The sequence below is a fragment of the Haliaeetus albicilla genome, chromosome 28 (genome assembly GCF_947461875.1).
Source record: "Haliaeetus albicilla chromosome 28, bHalAlb1.1, whole genome shotgun sequence".
NCBI lineage: Eukaryota > Metazoa > Chordata > Aves > Accipitriformes > Accipitridae > Haliaeetus > Haliaeetus albicilla.
In genome coordinates this window covers 15,774,263-15,792,418 of record NC_091510.1, presented here as the reverse complement: position 1 = coordinate 15,792,418, position 18,156 = coordinate 15,774,263, and the positions used below count along the sequence as shown (strand labels likewise).

General features: G+C 45.5%; 1 protein-coding gene across 1 annotated transcript in view; it reads right to left on the bottom strand.

Annotated features, from left to right (window-relative positions):
* GRIP1 (glutamate receptor interacting protein 1) overlaps nucleotides 1-4,427 on the bottom strand; it is a 327,461-nt gene extending 323,034 nt beyond the window's left edge. The window contains exon 1 of the mRNA XM_069773563.1: nucleotides 4,259-4,427. Within this exon, the coding sequence (XP_069629664.1) occupies nucleotides 4,259-4,313 (55 nt within the window). The 5' untranslated portion in view covers nucleotides 4,314-4,427. The remainder of the gene's footprint in view (nucleotides 1-4,258) is intronic.
* Between the last annotated feature and the right edge of the window lie 13,729 nt (nucleotides 4,428-18,156).

The following is an 18,156-nucleotide window of genomic DNA, read 5'->3' as shown; positions in this document are numbered from 1 at the left end:
CCTGTACTCCTGTCAAACTTGATCAGCTATAAAGTTGAAACAGGAGTTCCATAAAACGCCTTCATTTAACTTGATTGGAAGGGATATTGAACAAAATTAATTCCAGGAACATTTTTCTTCCCAAGGTATTTGCTCAGATGTCACCTCAAAAAGTGTTTTAGGTGGTTTATAACAAGATTTGATTTAGCATCTTAGACAGAAAAATGGGGAGGGGGGAAGTGTGCCCTGAATTTTAATGACACTGTCTTACAGTGGGAAGCCTTCCCGTGTCAGTTTTGAAATGACAGGGTTTACTGCGTCAGGCGTACATTACCGTTCTTTTACTCAACACAGAGCACAACTCCTGTCCTCTAAAGGAGAGGACTCCTCGTGATAATCGTGGCGGTGGAAGCCAGAAGCGGCACAAGCCGCTGCGGAGTACTGCTCGACTACGGAGCAGGCAGTAGAAACCCAGTAACTGTGCTGCAGCATGCACAAAAAAGCAGCTATCCACTTCATATTTTAAATACGGGTTTAGCCTCTAAAAACTGGCACAATGTGATTTTTTAGTTGACATAAGTATTCCACATAATTTCCTCAGTGAAGACATCTGAAAATACTTGTTGAAATACCACTGATTGCCACCCCTTGGAAGAGAATCTTCTCCGCAACAAAGCGTTGTCACAGATGCTAAACCCTAGGTGCACACGCGTGCTCCGATGCTTGAAACATTAACCCAGGTTATTCTCCTTCACTCAGGGTATCCATTATTGCCAAGGTGAGCCAACAGCGTTGACCACAACTCTGCTACTTTATATCAGTAAGACCAGCCAATTTCCATTAGCAAAATTCTGGTTTTGTCGAGTTTTTGGATAACCTCCATTTCAGCACATGACTTGTAGAAACGACAAAGACAGGCTGAGCTAAGGACTTTTTGAGGTAGGCATTCAACACGGAAGGGAGGCTCTGAAGCAAGGAAGGGGCAAACAAGTATACTGGTCCACTAAAATAACCCTGCTTGGAGCCAACCCAGTGTGTCCGCACAAGGATATGACTGCAATATCCCGACAGCTCCTCACAGCAAAACAACAAAGCTCCACAGACGGTTTTTTGAGTTGAGTCCTTGCACAAGAAACATGCTGCTGCGGCAGCACCACCACCCAGCTCCTGACGCACTAGACGAACTGAGCACCAGGGGAGATACAACAGAGTTGGAAATGATCCACAAAGCAACGCTGCATTGGTTTGGATGGAGACAGGAGTATCAGTACCCAGCGAACCTTGTACGCTGCCTCAGGGGATACAGCGAGATTTCCATGCAGCCCCCACATCCTCTCTAACACATCCACCCACCTCTCAGCACCCGCAACTTCTCTCCTTTCCACAGCTGAGGACAGAGGGACCTGATCAGCTCCATAAAGGTACGTGTGTAGGATGCAGAGCTCCCCGGGAGAGGCTAAAATGAAGCCTGTGAGGTTTAAGAGGAAAAAGCCTGGGGAAAGATGGTCTGTACAAACCACTTGTGGCTCACCATAGGGAAACCTTCGCCTTCCCAGTTTCCCCGGCACCTCCAGAGACCCCTTCTTTTCCAGTTCAAACCTGCTGCTACAACTAGACTTGAAATTGAAAGCTGCACAGTAACTGTTTATTATGACAGAGAAGGGGTGTACAGACCGTGGATACCATAAACTGAGGCTGAAGGGGAAAGCCGGCGGGAAGCCACGGACAAACAGGGACTATTTAGCTACTCACTTGTTTTCTGAGGTTTTGTTTCTTTTGTGGTTGTTGAGTGGTTGATTTTTTTTTTTCCCCATTTTTATAGTCTGCTTTGGGAGTATTCACCACCAAGAAACTTCAGCACCAAATTAACTGAGCAGTTTCATGTTGTAATGCAGCAAAATCACTACTAGTCAGTCCTGCTGGTGTTCATGGGGTTGAATAAAGACTAGCTCCTCTCACTAGAAGAAAACACTAGTTTAAGCAATCAGATTACAGGTACATAAAATCAAAGAAAATACACACGCATGAAATGTTCCTTATTCTTATATTCTATATAAGTATTATTACCCAATATACACATGCATTTGGGATGGATGGATAAATGGATATTTTATATCCTATATACGAGTGTGCTGGTATATGTGACAAACACAATTTATGTTACTAAATATTTCACATCCAATGTTACACCATATCTAAATCACAGAAAATTACCGGCTACAATGTTAGTTTAAAATAACAGCATATACATTCATGAAAGTCTTCTGATAGCACAAAGTATGTAAAATGTTCTGCGGAGTAACTGAATAGAAATATTTTCTAGAAACAGCAGAGGGGGATGTTAGCACAACTGGCTTTGAACCAGAATTTAACTGTATCTGTAATTGCCTTTTAACTCAATGCCGTACTAAACTCCTACATTAGCTAAAGATGCACCTTCATTTCATTACTGCACTGGCCATTTTTCTGGCAAGTTTGAAAGCTTTATTTCATCTATTCTTCATACTCAAGGACTATTAAATTCAACACTGATTAACTCCTTTGACCATTTAATATTTTTCTGAGTCTAAAGCAGAAAAGTTGCAGTAACTGGAGTCCTGCTAAATTACTAGCTAGACTTCAGCAATACACAATGCAACATACTTTAGAAGGTAATCATTTACTTTAGGCACAGAAAAGCTTTTTTATTTACGCAGTGAAAATAAAGAAAAGCATCAGCGATAAGACTATTGGCATATAAATATATCCAGCTTCATAATGAAGATGAAAGAGATTAAATAGAAAATAGGAATAAACGAGAACTGTTAACAAATCAGTATTCTAACTGGCATTAAACCCCTCAGAGCAAAACCATTACCACTGTTTACTTAGACTAAAGACAAGCCCGCACGCTATACAGCTCGCAACACAACCTTTATGCAGAACGAAATGAGAAAATCTTTCCAGTTTCTGACATAGCCAGATGACACCCCTTCTAAAGTTTCCTCATCTGTAAAAGCATCCGATACATTTTGACAGCTGTCGTCCATCCTATTTCTGCGATTCCGCAGCTACGCGGACCCCTGACATGAAGAAGCATGACCACAGATTTTAGTAATGATGGTATTTACTACGAGGAAAGACTAAAAATCTAGCTTTTCGCAGCTGGAATACCTGCTCCCATTTCAGCGACTATTTTTATGATGTCATATGTTTGCGATGAACTTCCCATTAGGGATAGGATTTACTAGTCAGAAGCACGGCAGCAGTTCCGCCACAGACTTCCACAACACGATCAACCAAAACCTCCTCCTTTTTAACGCTCGGTGAATTTTTGGCCCCGGCAGCACGGCTACCTCTCCAACACGGCGGCAACCGAAACGCAATGTCCTGCGGCAGGACTCCGGACGCTACCACGGAATTAACGACCTGTCCGTCAGAGACGGTCATACCTGGAAGGTCCCGAGTGTGGGCGGCGTGCTGGCCTTTTTCCCTTTGACTCACAGACTGAGGACAGAGCAGTGACACGACCACCTCCCCTGGAGAAAGCCCGCTTTGGGGAAACGGCAAAAGTTACCTTTCCATTGGAACGAACGGACCGTTTATTTGGCCAAGTGACCAGAAGCTGTCCGCCTTCCAGAAGCCAGGACCGACCCCCACGCCGGGCTGCAGGGACCCCGAGGCCGACGGCGGGGGCAGCTCCTCGCCCACCCGCCATCGCGGCGGCTTCGCGGCTCCCCCGTGACGGTGGCACCCCCACACACACCTCCCCCCCCGTCCGGGGAGGGACGGGACGGGACGGGACAGGTCCGGCCTCGCCCCACGCGTGGCGGCCCGGGGGCAGAGCCCCCACGCAGAGAAGTTTCGCGAAGTCACTTCGCAGCCCCCCCCCCCACACACACACACTCCGCCTCACGCCCCCCCCCCCGGTTTTAGGAGCCCGGCCCGGGGGAGCGGAGAAAAGTTAAGTTGCGGAGGTGGCGGGGCCCGGCCCGGTGTGTGTGGGGGGTGTGTGTGGAAGTGGGGAGGGGGTGTAAAGGGGGGGGGGTGTGCCCGCCCCCCCCACACCCGCCCCGGGTGCCGGGCCCCCGCCGCCGCCCCCCGCTCCTGCCGCGGCGGCGGAGCAAGATGGAAGGCGCGGGTCCGCCCGTCCCCCCGCGGGGCGGCTGCCGCCGTGCCCCGGGGATGCGGGAACGCACGGGACACACGACACCCGGCAGCCCGCCGTCGTCCTCCCCCCCCCCCCCTCCTCCTTCTTCCCTGGAGGCGCCGGCTGCCGCCCCCGGTGCTCCGCGCTCACCTCGCTCCGGCTCGGCTTGCAGGCAGATGGGGATGTTCTTCTTCCAACCCGGCATGGCTCCGCGCTCCCCGCTCAGCGCTGCTGCGGCGAGAGGCGGCTCATGGCAGGGCGAGGAAGAAGAGGAGGAGGAGGAGAAGGAGGCGGCGGCGGCGACCCGCGCTCGGGGGGAAGTCGGCGGCTCTGGCGGGCAGCGGCTGAGGGGCGGCGGCCGCGCGGGAGGAGGGAAGGAGGCAGGGAGGGAGGGAAGACAGGGGGAGGGGAGGCGGCGGAGCTCCGCCAGCCTGGGGGACGGGAGGGAGGGAGGGAGGACGGAGGGAGGGCGCGGGGCGGGCTCGCCCCGGTTCAGCCGCGGACAGGAGAGGGGTGGGCGGGGGGGATTGCGGGAGGGGGAGGCTCGGGGAGGGGGGCGCCCGGCCCCGGTGTCGTGTGTCCTCCCCCGCCCCGCTCCGCCGGCGGCAGGTGGGACCGGCCGAACCGCCGGCTGCACAATGGAGGGGGCGGCGGGGCCGGGCGGGGCGGGGGCCGCGGGCGCAGGTTGTGGGGACGGTCGGGACTGACCGTGACACGGCCGCGGGCGGGTCGGTTGTGGGGACGGTCGCGACTGACCGTGACACGGCCGCGGGTGTCCGTGCCCTTCACTTGAGGAAGGGTCGGAGCTTTGGCCCGGGGCCCGGCGGCTCCGGCTTCGCGGGTGCCGCGTTGGGACGGGCTCGTCCCCTTCCCGGTTCCCGAGCGGCCAGTTCGGTTCCGAGAGCTGGGAAATAAAAAAGAGTTACCAGAAAAGGACAGGCACCGACCGACAGCCCCTTGATCAAATAACCCCGAATTTGCACTGTAAAGCGACCGGGGCCCGGTTGTTCCCCGGGCAGGTTTCTGTCCTCCTTACAGCCGGTCCTTTTTGACCAAAAGACCTCAAATCTCGCCCCTGAAATTGTTTCTGACACAGCCATGTCCTAAGAGGAGACTAACGCTGCAGTGATTAAATATTCCTTTTATTTTTTACAGAAAAAAAAAACAAACCCCACTATAAAAATCCAAAGCGGCAGGTTTGGATGTTATTTTAAAATAATGGTAGTAATATAAGTGAAGCTGGGTTTTTTTTCCGCGGCACTTCTGGGGGTGGACTGCTGTATGAGCTTCATCCTGCCTACCAGTTACGCTGGAATCATTTTTGTATTGTCCATCCTTTCCTCGTATTTATAGAAACTATGAGATTTCACATGGTCAAACAACTATGTCTGAACTCTTCATTCAGATGAAGATTTGAAGGGTTTCCTGGATTTAATTTCTGCTGTAAACATAATGACAGTTTCCTGACGCAGCATTTTTCTGCGTTGACTCTGTGCCAGCGCATCAAGCAGAACGTGTGTCTCCATACTCACGAAAACCCCTTGATTAAAATCCCATTGACGAGGGCCGCAGCTACCGGCTTTTCCTGGATCACGCTTGGGCCGTGGTCCCGTCACCGGTCACGCTGCAGTCACACGTGGCAGGGTCACCACCGAGCAGTACCAGTGATCCAAACGAGGAGCGGGCAGATCCTGCGTTTCTGCTCAATTAAGAGTATGCAATAAGAGTTGCTTTTGCCGGCGACTCTCTTGCTGCCTGTGAGAGGACGGATGATACCTGGTCTAGAACAAAACCCAACAGCACCACGTTAACAAACCAAAAACATTTTACCAAGTTAGAAGTGTCAGGCTGGGCTTAGGTCAGGTTTGGATCATGTGACCACTGATATTTTTGTTTCATTATTGCGGGCACTACATTTGGATTTCCTGCATCTTCGAACCACGGTCCTGTGTCCTTTCTTCAAGAAGAGACGTATTTATGCTAATATTCTCCTTCCTTTCATAGTCCCTTTACTTAAACAATGCTGGGGGTTTCTGATTGGTATTTCTAAAGAAAAATGTGAGTCTGCATGTGAATTTCTAAGCATTATCAAATAAGGGTCCCAGCCAGATTCTTCTCTCAAAGGGCAAAGCTTCCAGAAGATGCCTTTGGGGCGTGCAGGCAGAGCAACTGCACCGCCCGAGGCAGGTTCAGAGGAAAGGGAGGGGGACAAGACTGTGCGGCTGCTCAGCCCAGCAGGCACCCACACAAGGAGCCGGTGCTGGAAACTGTCCCAGGACTTGCTGGAGAACACACAGCAAGGGAACAGGTTTCAAGGCAATGAAGTGGTTTAGAAGCCATAGAACTACTTGTAAAAAAATTGCTTTGGCACTTACTCTCCTAACCTATGCCATTTCTTAAAAGAAACCTGGGCTTTTGAGTGCTATGGAATGAAATAAAACATCAGATGATTGTGTGTCATCCATGTCCTAAATCTTACCTACTACCTCTGATGTCCAGCTTTTACTCCTAGGCTTTCCATTGTGAGTGAAAAAAAAATTACAAACATTGAGCCTTAACATTGTAGTTCTGATCCTCCAGCCAATTTTTTTACCAGCATTGGAGTTCTGCAAAATTGCAGGTCAGGGGAATAAAGCAGTAGATTGCCCGACTCTTCAGTCCACAATAAGCCATTTTCTAGCTATTTTTTTTTTTATAGTGCCATCACTTTGAATGTGAGTAAAGATTCCTTACGACTGAACGTGGGATTTTTCAGGGTCCTGCAGGAGTCATAAAATCCCAGCTGCTGGTTTGGATTTGCTCCAGAAATGTGTTTCAAAATGAGGGATAAGTCCTAATTTTTCTAAGTATCACTGGCTTCTCAGGCCACATATTAAATAGCTGACAATATTTGCATCATTGAGTGGAATATGTATGCTTCTCTCTGTCTCATGCAAGACTTTACAAATAAATCCTTTTAGGCAATGACACTCTGTAATTCCCCGTTTCTGTGCTACAGGAAAAGCTTGCATGGGTGCCTGGCTCAAGTTAATTTAATTGCATTCTCTTACTCACATGAGCTGTTTTACACTGAACAACTGCTTCTGCATACCCCAATGCTAGCAATGGAAGAGAGCAGTCACCTGATTTCGATGGGCATTTTATGGTGACTATATCGCACCGGCAGCATATAAACTTCCTGCCAGTTCTTTTCTGTCTACAGCTTTTCCCCCCAGAGAATGTTAAATGAATTGAATCTTGATTTTCAAGGAAGCGCCCTTTCTTCTGACTTGATGCTGCAGCATGGAGGTCATCTGAAGCATGTATAATAACACCCTAGAATTAATCAAAAGCAAAAGAAGTATAACATTCCCAAGGAAAGGTTTTATTCTGTGAGTGTTCTAAAGAAGAGATACATTTTTTTATTTCCTGTTCTTATTTATTCCCCAAAAGCTAGGTAGGAGAAATATGCAGAAGGTGGGGCTGAGGGTTTAGCTCTGGAGCACTGGAATGTTTCTCAGTAACAGCAGATTTGTGCCAACAATTACCTCTTAACTTACAAGAGATGCCTCAGCTTTTAGGTCTTTAAACTTCACTTTTTTTTGCTCAGTGACTGACACTCACTATCCATGTTTGCATACACTTTTGTGATTTAAAAGAGCTTTACAAGGTGGCAAGGAGAATATCCCCTGCAAATAAAAATACAAAATGACCTAAAATGACTTTGATAGTAGTAAGATATTACAACTGCTACAGGTTTCTGGTCATTCAAGCCCTGGAAACTTCCATATCATTCTGAATAGATGGAAAATGCTTGAGCCTACCACATTGCTCTTGGTGGCTCTGTAGTATGTGCCCATGCCCGTCTGGGGGGAAGGAAGGGTAGGTTCTGATCCTTTTAGATGGACCGGTCACCAAGTGAGTGCCTGAGACTGAGGTATTCCTGCTAAGGGTTACATAAATGTGTATGAGTCACATTAAAATGTGACGTGATTTCATTAAAAAAGTGATACCAATCTTGCCAGAACTGAGCACTGGGCAGACCAGAGATGCACTCTGTACAGCGTTATCTTCCCTGCAGTCTGCTCTTTTATTTTCTCTTTCTTTATTTTCCTTTTATTAAAAAGGTGCCTTATCTTGACAGCTATTTGTCACATTGCTGAACATCAGGTCAAAAAGTTCATAGATGAGACATAAGGAGTATACCAACAATTGATTTTTTTTAGGTGCATTTTAGCACTTTTCTTAACAAGCGTTAACAAAAAATAGCAGGACGTCCTGCTGTAGAGCGGTAACCATTTGTTGTCAGCCTCACTGGGGAGTATCCACCTCAGGACAGTGCAGAAGACATGGTCCCTTTCCCTTGCTCTGTTTGTGGCCCCATGAATCTCTCACGTTGGCACACCAGCGGACGTCAGCAGGAGAGGAGGACGTCTGAGCCCACCTGTGGAAATGGGCCCTTCAGGAAGTTAAGACTCAGGTTACCTTGTCTGTCAGTCCCAAAACAGATTTAGGAATCAGATAAAACACGAGCACAGTTAGTTTTGGCAAGCTGGCAGCAATTCTGTGTATGCTCAGTATCAGAAATGTAGGTACCTAAGGAATTATAGAGAAGTACTTTGGTAGCTACAGCCTTCCAAATAACCAAAAGGGAAGGTGGGAGTTTCAGGGATTGTGTTTGTGGATTTAGGAACCTACATTCTACCTATTGCCCATGTTATGTGTCTGTCTGCCTTTGGATTTAGCTGTCTAATGTTTTGAGGAGGCAGGAAGATTTTCTTTATTTCCCTTAGAAGACAACATTTTTGAGGTTCTATCGTGGATCCTTGAACTACAGCAAACAAGCAGAAGAACAAACAGTCAGCAGAAGATGATCTGTAGACTCCTGGTCATGCCAGCATCCTTGTGCCCAACAGACATACAAAGCCCACCAGACAGCAGATTGCCTGGGGCTACCTGCTTGCCTTTTCCTATGTCTGTATCCTACCCCAAAACAGAGAGACACCGTTTCCCAGTATGCTGAGGCTTTTCACTCTGGACTCATACAGGTACCCAAGTCTGAAATTTTGTTTTTCATATGCTGCTAAAATAAAATACTCCAATTAGTGCTTATAACAGTTTTGTTTGCACAAAAATGAGTTTTGTAAATCAGTTGCAAAGGGCTGCACAATTACCAATGTAATGAAAAAACCAAATTACGCAAATATTAAATAGTCTGACTTATTGCAGCCTTTTTGTGCTGATATTGAAGTATAAATAAAATGAGAGCATTAACTAGAAAAAGACTTAAAAAACTGGAATTACTTAAAACTTTCATCTTTGCAAAAGATGTCTCGATAAGTAAGCAGCTAAAATGGATATACAGGAAAACATTCAAAAGTATCTGAAAATACCTAACAATTTTCGATATAACTTAAGCCCCTAACCAATATATCTACATTGCCAATGTACTCAAATTACTGACAGTACTAAAACTCCATGAATGACCATCACATACTGACACCTGCAGGCATTCCCATCTCTGGTGGTGGTCTACCACCCTCACAGTAAAAAAGATTATTCTTATGCTTAAACTGAATTTCCTGTATTTCAATTTGTGCCCATAGCCTCTTGGCCTCTGACTGGATACCACTGAGAAGAGTTTGGCTCCATCCACTTTACTTGCCCCAGTCAGGTATTTATACACATGGATGAGATCCCCTTGAGCCTTCTCTTCTCCAGGCTGAACATCTCCAGCTCTCACCCTCCGTACGTCGGGTGCTCCAAGCCCATAATCATCTTCGTGGAAGTTCTCTCCAGTACGTGCCTGTCTGGGTTGTACTGGGGAGCCCCGGACTGGACCCAGCACTCCCGCTGTGTCTCCCAGGGCTGAGCAGAGGGGAAGGATCACCTCCCTCGACCGGCTGGCAGCGCTCTGCCTGATGCAGCCCAGGAGGCTGTTTTGGCCGCCTTCGCCCCAAGGGCACGCGGCTGCCTCCTGCTCCACTCGGTGTCCACCAGGACCCCCAGGCGCTTTTCTGCCCAGCTGCTCTCCAGCTGGGTGGTCCCCAGCACGTCCTGGTGCCTGGGGTTGTTCCTCCCCAGGGGCAGGACTTTGCGCTCCCCCTTGCGGAACTTCACGAGGTCCCTGTCCGCCCATTTCTCCAGCCTGTCCAGGTCCCTCCGAATGGAACACAACCAGCTGGTGTATCCACCACTCCTCCCAGTTTTGTGTCACCAGCAAACGTGCTGAGGGTGCACTCGGTCCTATCATGCAGGTCATTAAAGACATTAAACAGTGTTGGTTCCAGTATCGACCCCTGGGCTACACCACTAGCGATGGCCTCCAGCTGGACGTGGTGCCGCTGATCACAACCTTCTGTACAGCCTCGCTCAGGTGCCCCAAACTGGGTGATACCCATCACTCGGTGCTCTGCCGCCTGCCTGGAGGAAGGCTCCAGAATTCTACTTGATTTCTGTGGTCAGCATAGGAAAGACTTTCATTTTAAGGCATGGTTCTCAACACAAAGTCAAGCTGAGTTTTACAGGGAGGAGATAAAGCCTGCAGCAGAAAAGGAATGCAGCTTTGGGCACAACGCAGGGAGTTAAAGTTCAGGATCAGCCTGCAGAAAATAATGGGCTGTGAGGCATCCCAAGATGAGGATGGCTTAGGGAAAAGACTGAAGAAGACCTGGACCTGCCAGATCCAAGTAACTGCCATTGATTGTGTTTACTGATGCAGGAATTTCAGGGAATGATTTGTGGTTTCATTGTGACCAATTTGATTGTTATTGTCAAGGATACCGCATGTAGTGAAATGGGATTTTGCTTCAGTTTTGGGGACAGCGTCACTTAATTCCTCTTTCTCCCTTGGTCTTCCGTGATCCAAGGTAGATTCCATGGAGGGCCAGGGAAAATGAGGGAGAGAGACTAACTGACAATCTTTCCTTAAAAAGGTAAGGATTACAGGTAACCTGAGCAGTAAACTTCACAAAGCTATTTTTCCTGGGGTGCTGGTTCTGCTTGTTCTCTCTCAGCGTGCTGCCTGGATGGGGGCAGAGGGGTTTAGAGGGTGCCGGTTGTGCTTTCAGCTCTCCTGTGCTCCTTGTTCAGCAGCCTGTCAGGGTTTGCTCTGGTGTCTCCAGAAGAGAGAGTACAAGAGAACAGCCCATGCAAAACAAACTCAGTTTGGCCCCTGAAATTCCCAGGGTGGATACGCTTACTTCATGTGCCTTTCCTGCATATTTCATTTTGATGCTTGTCTGCACTGAATTCTGATAAATGTATTTACTTACTTTTTCTGGCAAGTGACCTGCAGCCATGAATACTATTAATGACACTCGGCACACTTTGGGAAGCCCATTATCAGAAAGCCAGCTGCTATTTCAGGCACATTAGTTACACCCATTATCCACACACAAGCCACTTGATTGATTGTCTCACACATCCTCGCTAGCCCAGAAATAACGACTTGCCAGTACTGAACCGGTCATGAACTTACAGCAATTAGGGGTAACCAGCTCTGTGGGGCAACTGTGTCTACCGCAGGGCATAAGTGTCCCATTCCTGGAGGCTTAGGGCAAGCTCATGAAATGTATCTGCCTCCTGGGATGGAAGATCTGGAGCCACTGCTTGTCACCTCAGATCTCCACAGTGATATGGTCCTACCCCTCCTGAATGCACCTTACACCCAAAGAGCTAATCTGTGCACGATCCAGCGTCTCCCAGAACATCTGCCTGTTGTATGAGCTCTTGGCAAGCATAGAGGGCAGCTGGAATCAACAGCAGCGAGATGGAGGGAAGGAAAATGACTCGGTAGTGCCTCAAGGAAGGCTAGAGCTGAGTTAAAGCCACTGATGCTTTACAGGGACAGAAAAGAGGAACTCAGTTTTACACAATAATCTAAGAAATATTTCCTAAAAGGGATGCAAGTTTTGAGACACTACACGCTCCAGCGTCCCTAACACCAAACCTTTGCAACTGAGGCGTGGGGAAGAGCCCTCAAAAGCTATGAGCAGGCTCTGCACTAGGGGCGTGAAAGACCTGATGTCGTGCCAGCAGAAGCAGGTGAGCTGGAACATGACAGCACACGACACTGTAGATGCGCTCCCCGTGCCTTTTGAGAATGGGACCCCAGCTGCCTGGATGTGTTTACAGTTTTCGAGTTTTACCCCAAATCTTAAATAAAAGGTTTTTATTTTCTACCTACTTTAACAAACAGCTGTAAAGCTGATGCTCAGCTGGGGTGCCTGTCAGAAAAATGTTGGTCACACTTTTTCACTTTTTGAAATGTAGATTAAATTTAGTCTTTTAAGGAAATTCAGTATCATTAATGCAAATTTATGTGAATTATACTATTATCTGCATCTCCTACAATATACAGAACATTGAGCTGATCAGAGAGAAGCTTTTCTTAAGGTATTTGAGATAATGTAATGATCTTACAGAATGTGTTTGTAACCCTTGCACCAGACAAGGAAGAAAACCTGCAATTACACTTTACAGCAGCAAAGACTGTTAGGTAAATTGTTTAAAACATTCAGAGAACATTAAGATTAGAGACGTATAATAAGATAAGTATTTTATCATGAGTTTTCTACAAAGAAGACATACTATTTAGTATTAATTACTACTATTATCCAATGCTAAGAGCCCTGATCCAGAAGAGGATGTACGACAAACTGTAACTTTAATGATACGGTTAGTTCCACCAACGGAGCGAAAAGGGCTTTCCTGGATCAGGCCATCCAGCAGGTTCTGTGTAAAGCAATACTCAGTGACATTTCGACTCTCACCTTAAAACAAAAAGGGGAAGGTGTGGTATAGAATAAACTGATATGAAATATCTGTATCTATGTCTATTATGTTTATTTCTCCTTTAGACTACGGTAAGGTGTAGTTTCTTGATAATAAGCACAATCCATTTATAAATCTTTTTGTTCTTAAACTAGATACTAGCATATATCTTGCCTTAACCATCCTGCATAAAGCAGTACCACTTCAGAGCTAAAACTAGCAGCATGTTTCAACTTCATTGTAAAGTCTCAATACTACTAGGTAGTACTGCTGGTTTTTTTCAGACTTAGTGCAAAAAAAGGTCACAAAAATATTGATTTCCTTTATAAAATGAATTAATGGCACCATTTGAGTAAGTACATCGTCCTATTTCCTTATAAATATATGCAAGTTGAATAAAGATTTGTAAGAATCAGCTGGTAATCAGAATTTGAGTAGATGAGTTTATTTTTTAATAAAAACCATGAAGATCCCGTGTTTTGCTTATATAGGCAAAAGACTTGCACGCACTATTTTCCTTAAATTTGGTTATCTGTAATTTACTTGCTGATCAGACCACTCCAACACGGAATGTTGGATTTCTACGGCAGAATTAAGTCTCTCTTTAGTTTGAGCAAAGTAAGTAATCATCCAATTGCACTTGGGAAGTACCTATTTTTGAATCCACTGCATTTTACTTCCAGCACTCTTCAAATATAGTAGTAATAATAATAGTAGTAACAATTAATTGTGGTACATTTGTTAAGGGCTACATCTGTTAAGGATCTTAAATGTCATTTCCTTAGCCCTGGCTTGGACAATAAAATGTTCAACTGTTAATATCAAGAATTTGTACACTCGATTATTCAATCAAGTTTGGACCCATGCAAACCTATTAAAGTTAACTGGACAGAAAAAAATGGACCCTTGATTACATGTTACCCATTTATGATATGATTATTTTTAGCTTACTTTTTGATTTTTAAATATGTACTGGGAATGCTAATTTTGCTGCTTCCCCTCTTGTTGCCATCCCCCTGCTAAAACGCTTACAACACATGTTGTACTTACTGTACATTTGCTTTTGTTTTGAACATTATGAACACTTCATAATTAATATGATCAATTGTTATCGCAAACATCTTTTTTAGCAATCAATATAGTAATTTACATTGCATAGGAAATCCAAAGCAGTTCATAAACTATTGGTATAACCGTTTATGGTCACCAAAAGTTAAAAATAGTAAATTTTACATTTAAAGGGAATAAACTGAAACGCTGTCATTTTTTTGAAATGAAAGATGGGAAAACAAATTCAGAACTAAAAGTAGCTGTTACCATGACACAGTCTAAATGTTTAGGGGAAAAAATACCACCAACATTAAAATAGCAGTGTGTTTTTGAGAAACTGTTGGGGAACTACTTGATCGTTTCTCAATGGCAACCGAGTCCTGGAAAGAGCCGGGTGGTCTCAGTTCCCTTGGAGAAAGAGCAGGAGGAGGATACCCAGCCTGCTGCGGAATAGAGCCTTCCATGCTGGAAACCTTATTAAGGGTTGGTCTAGAAAATGAAGAAATGCAGGATAATTATAATTGAGTAACATACACCTGTCAGAGAAAATGGCACCTCTGTGGCAGCCAATGCAAACATGTCACTTTGAACCTTCTCTGATATAATATAATAAGCAGATTGATATCAAATAATATTTTAATAAAACTCACTAGGTAGTAATTTTCACTGTGATACAAATTGAGTGTAGCATGATATTATGCTACTTAGGAAAGAGCTTTTTATTTTCCAGCCTATTCATTGCTTTCTCTCCTACAAGGCTCCTGTACAAAAATACCAGAAACTCTCTCAAAGCCTGACTCAAAAAAAAAACCCCAAACCACCAAACCCTTTGATGCCCATTTGTGACCCATAGAACAGATTACAGATACCAAAACAGTGTGATGGCAATGTCTCAACAACAAAGAAGTTGAAACTGCACAAACAAGGGGCTCTGCAGTTTTATAATGCGATAAAGTGTCTCATTAAATAAAGTCTAATAGAACCAGCTCAGAAATTGCAGCTAACCCTTTGTGTAAATCATCAAATTAGCTATTAAAAGCAATTTAAATGCAGTGTTTCAGTCTACTCCAGTGGCTTGTAATGGATGTTTACATTGGATGTTTTCTGGGGGAGAACACCCCAGTTCAGATTTACCAAAACAATAGCCTCTGAGGACTCTGAAAGAAATCCAATGTGACACTTCACCATACAAGGCTTCCGAGGGAGGGAGTCATCTAGGGCAGCATTTCTACCAGCCCTTCACCCACCACTGGCTTCCTTCTCGCCCTCTGTCCGAAGGGCCATGCCTCAAGCAGGCAGGTCCCAGCAGGCATGGTCCAGGCTGGGGCACCGCGCTGCCGCTCCTGACCCATCTCCTGGGGCTGCTGGAGCCTCTACCTGGAAGGGTCCTTGCTTTCACACCCTATTAGCTATTAGCTAAAACTGGCCTGACAAGGTCTGTAACATCTTCCAAGACACCTCCCAACGCACATTGGTAGTGGATGCCGTTTACTTGCACGGCAGTCTTTTAACTCAAATTAGGTTGAGTAATATTGCAGGTAATACTATCAGGGTGTGCTTGCTACGGCACAAATACAGGTAACTCAGACCTGTGCTTGTGCTCATGTAAGCACTCACGTTAAGCCGTGCCACTGCCACACTCGTAGCTTTAGAAAAGGAAATTCAGAGGGGCAGGGAGAAGCAGCCACCAGGCAGAGGATCCTGCTCTGTTCATGTGTCACCTTCTTCTTCCTCCCAGCCCAGCGAGACTCTGAGATGCTTCTTCAGGGTCTGAAAAGAGAACATCTAGAGCTCTCTCACACTCCTGAGAGAAAAAAGGAGGGAATCTGTGAAAGTGATTGTTAACAGAGTGAGATAACAGTAATGCTGCTGCTGTAGGTGGTCAGCACTTCCCTGCGACCGCCGGCTGCGTCCAGCCCCCACTGAACTGGGCGGCTGCTGGGGATACCAAACCTCGCCCAGGTCTGCGAGGGAAGCGGCTGCCCCTTGCAGTAGCAGCTAGCACCAGGGCCATATGACAGTGATTTGTAGCATAGATTTGTTTCACGCAGAATCAAAACCTACAGAAAAGCATGCACGGCGCATCAGGGAATTACTGTTTCCACTGCCTCTCCCCAGTGGACCTCTGCCAATGATATTTGGACATCAATTTTCAGATATGAGCATCTCAGTCCAACTCCTGCACACCAGCTACTGTACCCAGACATTTATGGAGCATTTGTGGTCAGTGAGTAAATAATCACTGTCTGCATTTAAATATAGAAGGTTTCCAATGGATATTGCTGCCCATGTTTAAAAACAGAGCACACAAGCTCACTATAAATTTTTGGAGGCTTTGACAAGCTGAAGTTCTTGGATTTGCTTTACCCTGACTGAAACAATGAATCTTTAAGGTGCTGCTGTAAAAGCACTGGTTGCAATCACTAATTCACACAGGAACTGTAACTGCACGAAAGGAAAAACGTGAAGAGTCTACCATGATAAAGCAAGTTCAGTATGGCAAAGGTTCAGAGTACACCTTACCCCATCTTTTTCTTTGCTCCATGCATTGCATTTTCTTTGTGGTAGTTTATACCAGTTGGGAATTCTGGTTTTGAATAAAAAGCAGCTAGCAAAAAGTAACCGCCTGTTTAGTATATGTGTAATTCTGATTGCTCTCATGCCACAAACACACTGCTGGGCTTGTTTCAAGATGTGATGGACGGCATTTGTTTTACTTTGCTCACAGCAACGGCATCTCCTTTCAACATGGTACGGCTGGGTGGCAAGGAAGGCTTCTGCTCCCCATACCCTGCCAGCAGCACACTGGTTTCGGTGTGTGCCGCTCCCTTCGCAGGGAGATGAGTTTTCCCTTTCCTAAAGGCAATGAAGTACTCGCAGGAGGGGAGGCTTCAAGGGTGCATGGGTACAGAGGACGTGGGGCAGCCAGCAAGGACTGAGCTTGCAGTCCTGCCAAAACTTTGTGGGCTCAGGAAGCAGGTCCCTGGGGGATCCAGGCCTTAGAGGTTACTAAAGGAAAGCCTTCTTCTAGGGTCCAGAGGAGGTTTTATGGGATTTCTTACAGCCCAGGAGGTGTCTGCTGGACTGCGAGCAGGCCTGAAGGAAAAATCTCACCTTGCAAAAATGCACTTGGCAGGCAAAACGGGGAAACTGTTTACAAACCCCTGCACCAACATTTTCTCTTAGCCAACAGCTTGCTATTTGAAAAAAAGTTTGCAGATGCAGTTTCTGTTCAAACAAAATGCTACATTTAAAAGCTGAAAGCCATTTCGGTGCATTTGGATATTCTCTTTCAAGGCAAGATGAAGATGGATTCACCTTGGACTTCTGGCCACTTTGTATTCCTATTATAAATAGCAGAGGAAACACAGGCGCCCAGAAATTCTGTAGAAAGTGGTCTAACAATTGAAATACATAACAAAAGAAAATGAATTAGAAAATACGATCTATATGTAAGACATCTTGGAAAACTGCTGTTGCTGGAATTTTAGTTCTAGAGGTTTGATTGCCATACTCTAGTACAGTTTCTTTGAGGCTATTTTGTTCCTATTTGTCAAACTTGCAAATCTCATCTGGTCTCTAAGAAAGAAAAAACCAAGAAGGTTGTATTAAAGTTCTAATGAATGATGAATTATAAGCCCAAAGTGGTTACAATTTGTTTGTGGATAGGTACATAATGTCATTGAACAGCTGGAAGCCAATAAGAATGATAATTTTCCTAAGTCAGTGCATGAATATATAGGATGTTTCTTCATAGATGGCTGAAATACGAAGAGTACATAATCACACTGGGGAAAATAAATTTTACTTGCATGCTCTACATGAACTGTTGTCACGCTTTTCTCCATGCCAGAAAATTTAAGGAAAACAGAGCAAATAAAGAACATTCACTGGGAAATTATTTTGTGTTTTCCAGAATGGCAACAAATGTGTTCCTCCTGCATTGCTTGAACAATAGGAAGCATCCACTAGAAAATCTTGAAAATGAATACTGACAGTGCATGTCACAGCTTTCAAAACAAGCACTTTCTATATATTAGGCCTATTCTACAAATATGATTTAAATATATGAAAGATATATAAATGAATACATCCTCTGTAACTGTATGCACACATGAATTTTCCATGTTCTTTAAAATATATTGAGCTTTTCCTTAATGAACAATAGGCTGCATGCCAGGAATGCAGAGTTCAGATGTTTTAGAGCCTGCTATATTCATGTGTGAGCTTGTCCTGCAACACTT